The sequence below is a fragment of the Belonocnema kinseyi genome, chromosome 3 (assembly GCF_010883055.1).
Source record: "Belonocnema kinseyi isolate 2016_QV_RU_SX_M_011 chromosome 3, B_treatae_v1, whole genome shotgun sequence".
NCBI lineage: Eukaryota > Metazoa > Arthropoda > Insecta > Hymenoptera > Cynipidae > Belonocnema > Belonocnema kinseyi.
The window spans coordinates 119045698-119060075 of NC_046659.1; the positions used below are offsets into that span (position 1 = coordinate 119045698).

The 14378-nt window shown below is 24.1% G+C and overlaps 1 protein-coding gene across 1 annotated transcript in view; it reads right to left on the minus strand.

The window, feature by feature from the left end:
* LOC117169086 (TM2 domain-containing protein almondex) overlaps positions 1 to 11771 on the minus strand; it is a 23490-nt gene extending 11719 nt beyond the window's left edge. Inside the window, exons 1-4 of the mRNA XM_033355204.1 lie at positions 11375 to 11771; positions 11212 to 11282; positions 3192 to 3335; positions 2173 to 2294 (exon numbers count right to left, since the gene is read on the minus strand). Of these exons, the coding sequence (XP_033211095.1) occupies positions 2173 to 2294; positions 3192 to 3335; positions 11212 to 11282; positions 11375 to 11465 (428 nt within the window). The 5' untranslated portion in view covers positions 11466 to 11771. The remainder of the gene's footprint in view (positions 1 to 2172; positions 2295 to 3191; positions 3336 to 11211; positions 11283 to 11374) is intronic.
* Between the last annotated feature and the right edge of the window lie 2607 nt (positions 11772 to 14378).

The window sequence follows — 14378 nt, forward strand, 5'->3', positions numbered from 1 at the left end:
GACTTTTAAACCAGAAAAGATGACATTTCAACAAAAAAGTTAGTTTTTAACCAAAAAACATAAATTCCCAACAAAAGAAAATTAATTTTCTTCTAAAAGATGAATTTTCAACTAAAAAAAAGTTAAACAAAAAAAATGGAATAGCTAAGTTTTCAGTTTAAAAAAGTGCTTTTCAACAACAACAAAAATCATCAACTGGTTACACTTAAAAAATTCAAATAAAATGTTGACTGAATAGTTGAATCTTCAGCAAATCATATGATTTTTCAAAGAAGAAGTTTATTTTTCTACACAAAAAGGAGAATTTTCAATAAAAGAGGTCCGTTTTCAATTGAAAAAGTTAAATTTTTTGTGAAAATAATTGACTTGCAAATCAGAAAGGACGACTTTTCAACAAAAAAAAAGTTAATTTTCAACCAAAAAACATAAATTTCCAACAAAAAAGATTAACTTTCTACTAAAAGATGATCTTTCAACAAAATGAGTTAAATCCCAATCAAATAGTTGAATTTCCAAGTAAAAAAGAAAAGTTAAAACAAAATAAGTAAATGGAATATCTGAATTTAAAAAAATTGCTTTTCAACAACAACGAATCATATGAATATTTAACGAAGAAAATTAATTTTCTACCCAAAAAGATGAATTTTTAACCAAATAATTCAGTTTTTAATAAAAAAAAATCGAAGTTTTTAGAATAACAGTTGACTTTCAAATAGTAAAATATGAATTTTTAACAAGAAAGTTAATTTGAAACCAAGAAACATTAATTTTTAGCAAAATAGTTTAATTCCTAATCTAAAAGATGAATAGTAAAAAAGCAAGATTTATTTCTGCCAAACAGTTGAATTTTCAAACAAAAATGCAACAATTAATTTTTCATGAAAAAAACTAATTTTCAAAAAAATAGTTAATATTTCAACCAAGAAGAAGAATTTTTCACCGAAAAGATTAATGTTCTACTAAAAACGGAAGAATTTTCAAGAAAAAAAAATACAAGAATTTTCAAGATAATGGTTAAATTTTAAAGCAAAAAAGACGAACTATCTACATAAAAGTTGAATTCTCAACCGAAAAAGATGATTTTTTAACAAAAAAGTTAATTTCCTACCAAATAGTTAAGTTTTCAACCAAAAATTCAATAGTTAATTTTTTTTTTAATTCATTGAAATTAATGTTTTTTCAACAACAAAATTAAATTTTTTACAAAAATAGTCGAAATTTCAACTAAAATAATAAATATTTCATAAAAACAAATGCATTTTTTTTAAAAAGCAGTTCAACTTTAAACCAAGAAATCAATTTTTTTTACTAAAAAAGATGAGTTCCCAACGAAACAACTAATAGTTGATATTTCAAAACAAACATTTTTAATTGAAAATCAAAAACAGTTTCTATCAACCAAAAAGGACGAATTTAAAACAGAATATTTACATATTCAGATAAAAAAAATTCAACCATAGACAATTTTAAAAAATAAAAAGATTCATTTTCTACCAAAGAAAGATGAATTCTCAATCAAATACTTGAATTTTTAACCCAAAAGTTAAACTTTCAACTACAAAAGATCAATGTTCCAACGAAATAATTTAACTTTCAACTAAAAAAGATAAAGTAACATAAAAAAATAAAAAATAGAAGTTTAATTATCAGATAAAAAAATTAATTTTCAATCAAAAATGAAACGAATTTTCATAAAATCAGTTACATTTTCCCCGAAATCGATGAATGCTGTACCAAAAAAGAAATGTTTAACTAAATAGTTTAATTTCGAGCCAAGTAGTTGAATTTTAAAACAAAAAAATGTGGCTTTTATAAGAAAATTGTGGCATTTTTGATCAAATAATAAAATTTTTAATTAATAACGTATTTTATGGACGTCCCTTTACCTAATTTTGAAGATTTTACACGATTTCAGTGGGTTTCAGTGAATTTAAAAGATTGCAAGAGATTCCAGCGGAATTTTAGAGAACTAGGGAAAAAATAAAATGGAATGTCAATGGATTTTACGGAATTTTAGGGCACATTTAAAAATTTTTGAAAGGATTTCCCCAAATTTTATTGGAGATGTGATTTCTCATTTTCGAAAATGAGAAAATTTCAATCGGTTGAAGAACGGAAGATTATTTTTAAGATTTTTGCTAAATTTATAAATTAATTGAAAAATTTGCAAACCGATAGTATTGTGGTGGCGAGGCAACGGAACTGCATGCATTTTTTTGATGGCACTGATGTTCCCAGTGTTCTGTCTGATAACAATATCGACAAATGAACGTTTTTTCGAAGGACTGATCACCCTGAAAATAATCAAATGAATTTTCAAACTGTTAAAACAATTAATTTTCAATAATTTATTTAAAATTGTTTATTCTTGAAGCCATCCATATAGGGTGGTTAGAAGAGGCTTTATTTTCTTTTTCAAAATTTCAGCCTATTTTTGCAACAAAAAAAAATAGAGTATTTTATTTTCACTGCCGCTGTCAATTAATTTTTTTATTTTATGATAGATGCATTTCGGTATTTTTCATTCTAAATATTTTTATAAAAGTTCTGTCCAAAATTAAGAAGATTTTTATTTCAGTTTTTTGTTGTTTGAAATAATAAAAACTAAATCAAAAATTGCAGCACACAAAAATGTAAAACTTTCACTTGAAAATTAAGCATTTTTGAAATTGAACAGTTAAAATTGTGACGTTCAAAGTTTAATTTAGAACAGATTCAGACTCGTCTTGTAAAATAAATTATTGTATAGTTTATAATACGTTTATAATTATTAATTGTTTAAGTCTTTAAAACTACATTAAAAAATTCTTTAAATTGATAATATGCGCTTAAAAATTTAGAACTAAAATGGAAAATTTTTCAAACAGAAAATTTATAACTTTAAAATTTATAATTTATAATTTATAGGCTATAAAATTTATAGCTTTATAAACTGAATGCTTTCATAATTAAAAATTATAACAACTGAACTTCAAACTTTACAAAAAAAAAGAGTAGAAATCAAACTTATATTAAATATTGCATTATATCATGTGATATGAAATTTGTAACTGGATATATTATTTTCCAAAAAATTGGTAAAATTTCGGTAAAAAAATAAATTGACTGTCATTTCACCCCGTTTTTACACCAAAAGAAACAATTTTTAGGAGAGAAATTGAAAAAAATATAATAAAATGCATTTTACTTACTATGCAATCAACCTGGTCTAACACAGTACAGTTGACTTTGTAAGAAACACCATAAACACAATTTAAATTTAATTCGCATTTTAGACATTCTCCACCTAATTCTGAACACGATGTTCCGGTAGGACACGAATTCACAGATTCTTCCTAAAATAAAAAATTATATTACTTTTATCACTTTAATTAGATAGCATTAAAAACTTTCAAACTTTACATCACAAAATGGTCTATAAACAGGGGAAATAGGATCCTTTTTGACGAAAATAAGGGAATAAATTCATTTAAATTGAATTAATGTATGTAAAAATTTCAGGTATTTCAATAAGATTAAAATCAAATTTAAAATCCTATTTAACGTCCAATAATCAAGTTAATGTGAATAATTCCTGAAAATAAAATCAAATTTGGACAAACATCATAAAATGTTCCTATTGCAATTTGAAAAAGAAAAAAACTTCTTCCTCCTAAAAAAAGAAAAGAAAAAATTTTCGCTCCTTCTGGCCAGAAATAAAAAAGAGGAAAGAAAAATGAGAAGGCAACCAACCAAATCGCCTTCCTTCTCTTTTTTATTTCTTTCGTCTTCTTTTTTCTGATCATTATCAAACCTCAATTAAAAAACAGTTGTAAAAAAATATATAAATACAAGAACAAATAAAAAAACTAGTTTTCTAACTGAAAACTGCATTTTCAACAAAAAAGTTTATTTGTCAACGAAGAAAAATTTTCCAGTTAAGACAAATAAAAATTAAACAAAATTGTTGAATGTCAAGCCAAAAAATCGGATTTTTTACAAAGCAATTGAAATTTCAACCCCAAAATATGAATTTTCAACAAGAAAATTAACTCTCAACAAAATAGTTCAAGTTTCTATTATTTTGTTCATTTTTCAAGCCAAAAAGACGAGTTTTCTTAAAAAAAAAGTTAAATTTCCAACGGCAAAATATGAATTTTTAATAACAAACTTCATTTTCAACAAAATAGTTAACGTTTATAATATAATGTTGATTTTCCAAGCCAAAAATACGATTTTTCCACAAAATAGTTCAATTTCTAACCCGAGTATAAGAAATTATAAGAAAAAAATGGATTTTTAAACAAACCGTTGAATTTTCAAATAAAAAATAAACATTTTCTGCTCAATAAAACGAATTTTTGATCAAATAAGATAAATTTTCAATGAAATACATGAATTTTCACTTAAAAATACCAATTTTCAATAAAAAATTAATTTTGAACAAAATAGTTGACGTTTTTAATAAAATTATTCAGTTTTCAAGCCCTAAAGATGACTTTTCCAAAAAAAGGTTGAATTTTTAACCCGAATTTATGAATTTTTAAGAAAAGAGTTGATTTTCAATCAAACAGTTGAGTTTTGAAAAAAAAGAGACATTTTCTTTTAGATAAGATGAAATTTGATCAAATAAGACAAATTTTCAATAAAATTCAAGAATTTTTACTTTAAAAATATCAAGATTCAATCAAAAACGGAATATTTATGTTTCCAATAAAAAAAAATAATTTCAAGCATGAAGACGAATTTTTAACGAAACTGATTTTTTTCCAAAAAAAAATCACCCAAATAGTAAAATTTCCAAGCCCAAAAAATGCGAATTTTCAACCAAAGAAGATGAATTTTCACCAAAGTGTTGAGTTTTTGACCTAATAAATCGAATTTTTCAGAAAACATTGAACCTTTAAGCCCCAAAAAATTAAGTAAAAAAAGAAACATTTTCTGTCAAATCAGACGAACTTTTATCAAATAAAAAAACTTGTAAATAAAAATACATGAATGTTAATTTAAAAAATATCAAGTTTCAATCAAAAATGGAATATTTAAAATTCCAATAAAAAAATAATAAAACAAAAAATTACAATCAAGACGAATTTTTAACAAAATGAATTCTTCAGCAAAGATAGAACAAAATTAACCAAAATAGTGGAATTTTCAACCAAAAAATATGAATTTTCATCCTAAAAGATAAATTTTTCACAACAGTGTTGACTTTTCAAGCTTATATGAAGAACTTTTCAGAAAACATTTATCCCATAAGCCCCAAAAGATGAAGTTTCACAAAATTTGTTATTTTTCAAAGAAGAAAATTGCATTCTCAAGCCATAAAGATGAATTTCTTACAAAACAATTGGATTTTCAAACCCAAAATGTAAACTTTTTAACTAGAAATTTAATTTTCGACAGAACAGTTGAATTTTTTAATAATAAGACCAATCTTCAACAAAATACATGAATTTTCAACTAAAAATATCATTTTTCAAGCAAAAATGGAATATTTAAATTTCTAATTGAAAAAAATTAATTTCCAACCAATGAGATGAATTTTCAACAAAATGAATTCTTCAGGCAAGAAGGAAAACAATTTCAACCGCATTGTGGAATTTTTAAGCCAAAAAAGGCGAATTTTCAATCAAAGAAGATGAATTTTCAACCTTAAAAGATAAATTTTCACAAAATAAGTTAATTTTCCACGAAAACAAATTGAATTTTCATGCCATAAAATTGATTTCTTTTACAAAACAATTGGATTTTCAACCCCAAAATATAAATTTTTAAGTGGAAAATTAAGTTTCAACAAAATGGTTGAATTTTTAAAATGAAATTGAGTTTTTAAGCCAAATAGACGACTTTTCCACACACAAAAAAGTTAAATTTCTAACCTAAATATATGAATTTACAAGAAAAAAAAACGGATTTTTAAACAAACAGTAGGATTTTCAAACCAAACAGAGACACTTCCTACCAAGTAAGTCGAACTTTTACCAAATAAGATTAATATTCAACAAAATACGTGAATTTTCAACTAAAAAAATATCAATTTTCAATAAAAAATGGAATATTTAAATTTCTAATTAAAAAAAAATTAATTTCCAACCAATGAGATGAATTTTCAACAAAATGGATTCTTCAGGCAAGAAAGAAAACAATTTCAACCACATTGTGGAATTTTCAAGCCGAAAAAGGCGAATTTTCAGTCAAAGAAGATGAATTTTCATCCTAAAAGGGTAAATTTTCATAATAGTGTTGAGTTTTCAAACTCATAAGTCGATTTTTTCAGAAAACATTGACCTCATAAGCCTCAAAAGATGCATTTTCACAAAATAAGTTAATTTTGCACGAAAAAAAAATGAATTTTCAAACCATAAAGTTGATATTTTTTACAAAACAATTAGATTTTCAACCCAAAAATATACATTTTTAACTAGATAGTTATATCTCAACAAAAAAGTTGAATTTTTTAAATGGAATTATTGAGTTTTCAAGCTAAAAATACGATTTTTCCACAAAAAAAAGTTAAATTTCTAACCCGAATATATGAATGTATAAGAGAAAAATGGATTTTTAAACAAATAGTTGAATTTTCAAATAAAAAAGAATCATTTTCTGCCCAATAAAGATAAATTTTGATCAAATAAGATCAATTTTTAACTGAATACGTGAATTTTCAGGCAAAAAATAAAAAAATTTCAACCACTATGAGGAATTTTCAAGCCAAAAAAGGGGAATTTTTAATAAAAGGTTGAGTTTTCAAGCTAATAAGTCGAATATTTTCAGAAAACATTAAACTTTTAAGCCTGAAAGATGAATTTTCACAAAATAAGTTAATTTTCAACAAAGACAAAATTAATTTACAACCTGATAGTTAACAATTAAAAAAATTAGTTTTCTACCAAAAATCTGCGTTTCCAACCAAAAGTTGAATTGTCAACCAAGAAAGATTTTTTAATCAAGTAAGAAGAAAAGCGCTCTACAAAAAAGTTAAATTTTAACCCGAATACACGAATATTTTAAACAAAAAAGTTAATTTTTAACCAAACAGTTGAATCTTCAACAAAATAGATGATTTTTCTAGCAAACTGTTGAAATTTTAAGCCAAAAAGACGAATTTTCTATAAAACAGTTAAATTTTCAAGCCAAAAAATGAATTTTTAACGAGAAAGTTAATTTTCAACAAAATAATTGAAGTTTCTATGAAACTGTTGAATTTTCAAGCCAAAAATATAACTTTTCCACAAAACGTTCAATTTTCAACCCGAATATATGAATTTTCAAGAAAAAAGTTCATTTTTAACCAAATAGTTGAATTTTTTAACCAACTAGATGATTTTTCTATTAAAATAGGTGAATCTTTAACAAAATACATAATTTTACAACCAAGTATTTAAATTTTCAACAAAAATCATTAATGTTCAACAAAAAATATAATAGTTTATATTATTTCAACCAGAAAAGATTTCAATTTGAAATCACGGTTGAATTCAACCAAAAAAGACGAATTTTTAACAAACGAGTTAATTTCCCGACAAAAAAAGTTAATTTACAACTCTCTAGTTTAATTTTCTTCTATAATATTTTAATTTTCCAAAAAATATATGAATTTTCAAACACATTTGAATTTTTTAGCAAAATATTTTGATTTTCTATGTGAAAAAACGAATACGAAATAAAATAGTTAAATTTTCTACCAAAATAGATGAATTTTTAACAAAATACATTAATTCTCAACCAAAATAGATGAATTCTCAAAGAAAAGTATAATAATTGATATAGAAAAAAATGAGAAATTTTCTACTAACAGATATCAACTTTGAAACGAAAAAGCAGAAAGAAAAAAAATTTTCCCATTAATTGTAATATTTTAAAACCAAAAAGAAGAGTTTTTAAATTGAAGATATCAAATTTTCACAAAAAATTTACTTTCCAACCAAATACTAGAATTTTCTACCATTTTCTAACCAAAAAGATGAATTTTTAACAAAATAGTTCATTTTTAACCAAATAGTGGAATTTTCTGCAAGAATATTTTAGTTATCTACTAAAAGAAATAATAATAATAATACAGTTAAGTTTCAACAGAAAAGTTGAAGTTTTTAAATGAAATTATTGAGTTTTAAGCCAAAAAGACACAAAAATGTTACATTTCGAACCCGAATTTATGAATTTTTAAGAAAAAAGTTGATTTTTAAGCAAACATTTGAATTTTCAAACCAAAGTGACATTTACTGCCAAATAAGACGAATTTTTAACGAAATGGATTCTTCAGACAAGATAGAAAAAAATTAAAATAGTGGAATTTTCAAGCCAAAAAGGTGAATTTTCAACCAAAAAAGATGACTTTTTATCCTAAAAAGTCGAATTTTCTACCATTTTCATACTAAAAAATTTTTTTAACCAAATAGTTAAATTTTCTAAAAGAATATTTTAGTTATCTACTAAAAAAAAAAAAAACTAGTTCCATTTTCAACCAAAACAGATGAATTATTACAAAAATATAAATATTTTACCAAAAAACTAAATTTAATTCCCAACAAAAAAAGTTAATTTACAACTCAATAGTTAAATTTTCTACCATAATATTTTGATTTTCTACTGAGAAAACGAATAGGAAATAAAATAGTTAAATTTTCTACCAAAATAGATGAATTTTTAACAAAATAGTTCATTTTTAACCAAATAGTGGAATTTTCTACAAGAATATTTTAGTTATCTACTAAAAGAAATAATAATACAAAACAAACTAGTTTCATTTTCAACCAAAACTGATGAATTATCAACAAAAAATATAAATCTTTAACCAAAAAACTGAATTTTTAACGAAAGAGTTAATTTGCCAAGAAAAAAAGTTAATTTACAACTCAATAGTTTAATTGTCTACCAAAATATTTGAATTTTCCACCAAAGATATGAATTTTTAACCAAACAGTTAAATATTTTTAGCGAAATATTTTGATTTTCTATTCAAAAAACGAATACGAAATAAAATAGTTAAATTTTCTACCAATATAGATGAATTCTCAACGAAAAATATAATAGTTGATATTAATTCTACCAAAAAAGGTTTCGATTTGAAACCAAACACATTTAAATTCTACCAAATAAGATGAATTTTCAACAGAACAGCTGAATTCTTAACCAAATCAGATTAATTTTCTACCAAGATTATTGAATTATCAATAAAAAACAATAGAGTAATTTTTTACTAACAGATATCAACTTTGAAACGAAAAAGCGAAAATTTTCCCATAAATTGTCAAATTTTCAAACCAAAACAAAGAATTTTCAAATCGAAGATATGAATTTTCAAGAAAAAATTTACTTTTCAACCAAATAATCAAATTTTCTACCATTTTCATACTAAAAATATGATTTTTCACCAAAAAAATTAATTTTTAACCAAATATTTCAATTTTTATATTGTTGATTTTTCAAGCCAAAAAGACGACTTTTCCACAAAAAAGGCAAATTTTCAACCAAAGATAAATTTTTATCCTAAAAAGATCTTTTTTCTACAAAAGTGTTGAGTTGTCAAGCTAAAAAGTCGAATTTTTCAGAAAAAATTGAACTCTTAAGCCACAAAAGATGAGTTTTCACCAAATTTTAACAAAGAAACTTAAATTTTCGAGCGAAAAAGTTGAATTAAAAAAAAATTGGATTTTCAACCCCACAGTATACATTTATAACTAGAAAGTAAGTTAAGTTTCAACAGAAAATTTGAAGTTTTTAAATGAAATTATTGAGTTTTAAGCCAAAAAGACACAAAAATGTTAAATTTCGAACCCGAAATTATGAATTTTTAAGAAAAAAGTTGATTTTTAAGCAAACATTTGAATTTTCAAACCAAAGTGACATTTACTGCCAAATAAGACAAATTTTCAATAAAATATATGAATGTTTTTTTAAAAAATATAAAGTTTCAATCAAACATGGAATATTCAAAATTCGAATAAGAAAAACTTAAAAAAGCCAAAAAGGTGAATTTTCAATCAAAAAAGATGACTTTTTATCCTAAAAAGTCGAATTTTCTACCATTTTCATACTAAACAAAATTTTTTAACCAAATAGTTAAATTTTCTAAAAGAATATTTTAGTTATCTACTAAAAAAAAAATAAAAAACAAACTAGTTCCATTTTCAACCAAAACAGATGAATTATTAACAAAAATATAAATATTTTACCAAAAAAACTGAATTTTTAACAAAAGAGTTAAATTATCAACAAAAAAAGTTAATTTACAACTCAATAGTTAAATTTTCTACCATAATATTTGAAAATTCCATAAAATATATGAATTTTCAACCAAACAGTTGAATTTTTTAGCGAAATATTTTGATTTTCTACTGAGAAAACGAATACGAAATAGAATAGTTAAATTTTTTTACCAAAATAGAAGAATTTTTAACAAAATACATTAACTCTCAACCAAAATTGATGAATTCTCAACGAAAAATATAATAATTGATATTACCAAACAGAAGAATTTTCAAATCGAAGATATGAAATTCCATAAAAAATTTACTTTTAACTAAATAGTCGAATTTTCTACCATTTTCATACTAAAAAGATGAATTTTCAAAAAAAAAATTAATTTTTAACCAAATATTTGAATTTTCTACAAGAATATTGTTAATTTCTACTAAAAGGAATGAATACAAAACAAAATAGTTTAATTTTCATACAAAAAGATGAATTTTCGCCAAAAATTATAGTCTTCAACCAAAAAACTTAGTTTCTAACAGGATAGTTTAAATTTCAAGCAAGTAGTCAAATTTGTCACACAAAGACCGAATTTTCAACAAAAGAGTTAATTCTCAACAAAAAGGTAATTTAGTACTAAATAATTTATATTTCTACCAAGATATTTGAATTTGCAACCAGAAGACGAATTTCTAATAAAATAGCTGAAACCTCTGCAGTATTTTTTTTACCAAAACATGAATTTTCAACAAAAATTTTCGTTATTTTTCCACCAACTAGTTGAAATTTAAACAAAAATTGAAGAATTTCTAAGAAAAGAGATGAATTCTCAAAAAAAAAAAATATTGACATTACTTCAACCGGAAAAGATTCTAATTTGAAATCACAGTTGAATTGAACCTAAACAGACAAATTTAAAAATAAAAATAGCGTAATCCTCAACCAAAAGAGATACACAAAGTAACTTACCTGATACGGACTAAGACAATATAAAATTTCTGATAATAAATATGGAATGATAAAATCACCACTGACCTTTTTAATGCTATATGCAGGTGTAGAATTTATATTTGCGTCCCGTGTAGCATAAGTTGATAATATACTTTCTATAAAAATAGAATTACTAGTTAGCTTCCTAATTTTTAAATTCATTAGTCATCAATCTCTTATTTACGACGCGAATAATGACTAATATTACCATGTCCCATATGTGCTTCTTTCACAGAGGTTGATAGAACTGCTAGAATTATGTAAACTACATTTTTGGTATTAATTCTGACGACGCGCATACCGAATTCACACTAAACTAACGAATACTTTGTTGCTTAATTGAAAATTTATTAAAGTAGAATATCTAAAGCAAAAATAAGAAGTGATGATCTGTTTACATCATGGTTTACATCGTTTGACTATTGACGGAATGATTGAATTTTGAGGTTACGTTCTAAAAATGGAAGAATATGAGCGGCTATTTTGAATGGAATAACTGAATTCTTAGGCTACTAAAAATCGTATTTAAATTAGAATGTGCAATAATTTATTTTATTTAGGAATAAGAAGATTAGTCGAGAGACTAAAAAGTAAACAGATTCGGAATTATTTTGAAAATATTTTTTAACAAACTCGAAGTAGAATAAGGAGACCCCACTAGAGTTCTTAAATTCCCGGGAATTTAAGTTCAGGTTATATAACCGAAAATATGACAGAATTAAGGAGAATTTAAAAGAATTTAAGAAAATTTATTATTTTTAATATCAGCGGCTGAATATAAATTATTTTGTAGCTCAGACACATTAAGGAATTACAGTGTTTCATATGCAAATTAAAAATTTTCAAATGTTTTAATTTATTAAAAAAAAGAAAGGGTTTTATACTTTAAAATATAACTCTTTAACAAAATACTTGAATTTTAAACATAATAGTTAAATATTCAACCTAAAAAGACAAATTGCCAACAAAAAAGTGTCATAATTTATATTTAAATAAAAAAAGAATGAAATTTATACAACAAAATAAAAAAATTATAAAACCAAAAAGACGAATTTTCAACGATAAAAGATTTTTTAGTCAAAAAATAAATAAAATTTTCTGTAAATTATTGAACTTTCAAACCAGAAAACAAATTTTATTTATAAAAATTCAACTTTCAAGCAAAAAATATGACTGTTCAATAAAAAATTATTTGTCCACGAAACTGATGCATTTTTGCACAAAAAAAGGAAATTTCAAACTGAAAAATAATTTTGTTACAAAAAAAAAAACGCGAATTTTTAAGTAAAAAATATCAATATTAAAAAATTGAAAAGTTCCATTTTTAGTTAAAAAATTAATTCTAAACAAACAAAAAGAAGTATTTTCCACTAAACAGTTAAATTTTCAACCAGACACAAGCCTTCAATAAAAAAAATTTCACAATCTAGTTTAACTTTGACCCAACTAGTCGATTTTTCAATTAAAAAAGATTAATTTATAACAAGATAATTAAACTTTTAACCAACGAGATAACTTTTCAACTTAAAATATAAATCCTTAACAAAAAAAGTGATTTCTTAAAAAAGCGATTCAACCAAATGTTTAAAACAAATTAGTTGAATTATCAAGCAAAGAAAAACGATTTTTTACCAAAAAGTTGAATTTTCACACAAAAATTAAATTTCTTATATACAAGATGAAGCTTTAAATCAAAAACATAAATTTTCAAAATAATAGTTGAATTTTCAGCTGAAAAAGACTTTACTCGAGTTTTCACGATCAAACTATGGATTTTTTTAACAAGAAATAATTTTTTACCAAAAAGATTGAATTTTCAATCCCAAAAGACGAATTTTTAACCAAAAAGGATGCTTTTCTAAAAAAATGGTTGAATACTCTAGCAAATAGTTGCATCTTTATAAAAAAATATGAAATTTTTCTTAAAGCAGAAATAGTTTTTATTATAAAAAAGTTGAGTTTTTAACAAAATAGTTCAAATCTCTACCAAATAGTTGCATTTTTATCAAAGAAAGATCAATTTCGTTCTAAAACAGATGAATTTGTAATAAAAAACAATTTTTTTTTTATAAGTGGAACTTTCACCCTGAAAATATTACAGTTCAATTTTCAACACCAAAATACAAATTTGAAACAAAAAGAAAATTTTCCACGAAATAGTTAAGTTTTCAAGAAAATAGTATAATAGCTTATTTTATAATCAGTTGCATTTTTATAAAAAAAGATTTAATTTCTTCTAAAGCAGATAAACTTTAAAATAAAAATGACAACCCAGTGGGCACAAAATTTGGCGACGTCTTTACGACATCGTTACGACATCTTTACGGCATGTTTACGACATCGTATGCCTATGTCGTTTCGGTGTCTGCGATATCGTAAAGACATCGTCAGATCATACGACTTATTTACGATATCGTAAAGACACTTTAACGATATGGACATAGGATGCCGTAAAGTTTTCGTAAAGACGTCGCCAAACGTTGTGCCCACTGGGAAACTTGAAAAAAAAGAGTTGAATTTTCAACCGAAAAGTTAGCGAATATCTCATAAATTCTCAGAGAATTTATTTCTCGGTTATATTCTCGGTAATATTCTCATACTCGTTATCGTTCTGAAAGTAATATAACCGGCTCCGAACTCTAGACCCCACTCCCATATAATATCTTTGCATATACTGCCTTTGAAAAATTTAGACGCATAGATTCGGATTTAGTTAGTTGGTATCTTTCGTAGCGCCTCTTGCGGAAAACCATTGAAATACAAGTTTTACAAATGGCATTATTTCTAATTAAGGTCATGTGACGAGTGGGTCACGTGACCAGATTTCTACCTTACCGCCACCTTTCTTATTTCCCAAGTTATTTGCACACGAAGAGCTACATCGAATTGAAAATTTGGGATAATAAATAAGAAGCAATAAGAAAGGTGGGTCTCGTTTTAAACTTTAATAATTATAAAAAAAGAAAAAAAAATTATTTACAATAAAAAACTTTTTTTATAATTATTAAAGTTTAAGACCAGATCCTCCATTCTTAGTGTTTCTTGTTTAGTATCTCAACTTTTCAACTTTTTGTGACGTTTCGTGTGAATATAAGTTGGGAAATAAAAAAGTGGCGATAAGGTAGGAATCTGGTCACGTGACCCACTCATCACATGTCCTTAAAAATGTTAGAAATTGTACACATTTAAATTAAAATTAAAAATTAGATAAT